The sequence below is a fragment of the Habropoda laboriosa genome, unplaced genomic scaffold, assembly GCF_001263275.1.
Source record: "Habropoda laboriosa isolate 0110345459 unplaced genomic scaffold, ASM126327v1 scaffold143, whole genome shotgun sequence".
Lineage (NCBI taxonomy): Eukaryota > Metazoa > Arthropoda > Insecta > Hymenoptera > Apidae > Habropoda > Habropoda laboriosa.
In genome coordinates, this window is record NW_017100404.1 from 2,202,453 (window position 1) to 2,203,164 (window position 712).

The following is a 712-nucleotide window of genomic DNA, read 5'->3' on the forward strand; positions in this document are numbered from 1 at the left end:
TTTTTAAATTTTTAGAATTTTACTATTTAAAAATTTTCAAGTTTTCAAGATTTAGAGTTTTAGAATTTCACTGTTTCACTGTTTTAGAGTTTTAGAAATTTCTATAAAATCGGACTCCTTCGTTAGATCACCAGAATTCCTTCATTCTATGAACATTCATTGCTGCTAAAAAGTTAAGATAAAATAATCGAATTACCAAGAAAACTTGGTGGTTTCTTCCTTGAACACCCTGTACATAATCTCTTTTAATTGATCCTAAGTTTTTCTCATTCACCGAAGCTCTATTCCTTGTACTTATCAGTCTATTGTTTTCAGAGGTATTCCCCTTCGTGAAGCATACTTGTCGCGTGGGGCCAGAAGAATGCAAAGTGCAGGCTGGAGACTGTGCTGAATACGCGAGGTTACGGGAATGTTGTTGTCATTCCTACTTAGGTTCTATCTGTAAGTATTACTTTTCCGCTTACGTATTATGATAAAATGTATTGTCAAGCTAGGTGGTATTACGTAAACGCGAGAAATCTAATATCTTTTCTTTCAGATGAACGCGGATAAAATTAGCATAGTTCTCTGATTAATAAATTGCAGATAACAAGTATCTTTCACAGCGTGAAAATTTATAATTAAATTATAGTTCATTATCTAAGTAAAGTTTCAATAGTATAACATATAATCTTTTTAATCTTACTCACTTGACATTTGTTTTAATTTAATA

At 31.3% G+C, this 712-nt stretch overlaps 1 protein-coding gene across 2 annotated transcripts in view; it reads left to right on the plus strand.

Annotated features, from left to right (window-relative positions):
* LOC108575373 overlaps positions 1 to 712 on the plus strand; it is a 12,849-nt gene that overhangs the window by 11,651 nt on the left and 486 nt on the right. For both annotated transcript variants that reach the window (XM_017938148.1, XM_017938147.1), the window contains one exon: positions 316 to 441. In XM_017938148.1, coding sequence (XP_017793637.1) covers positions 316 to 441 — 126 coding nt within the window. The remainder of the gene's footprint in view (positions 1 to 315; positions 442 to 712) is intronic.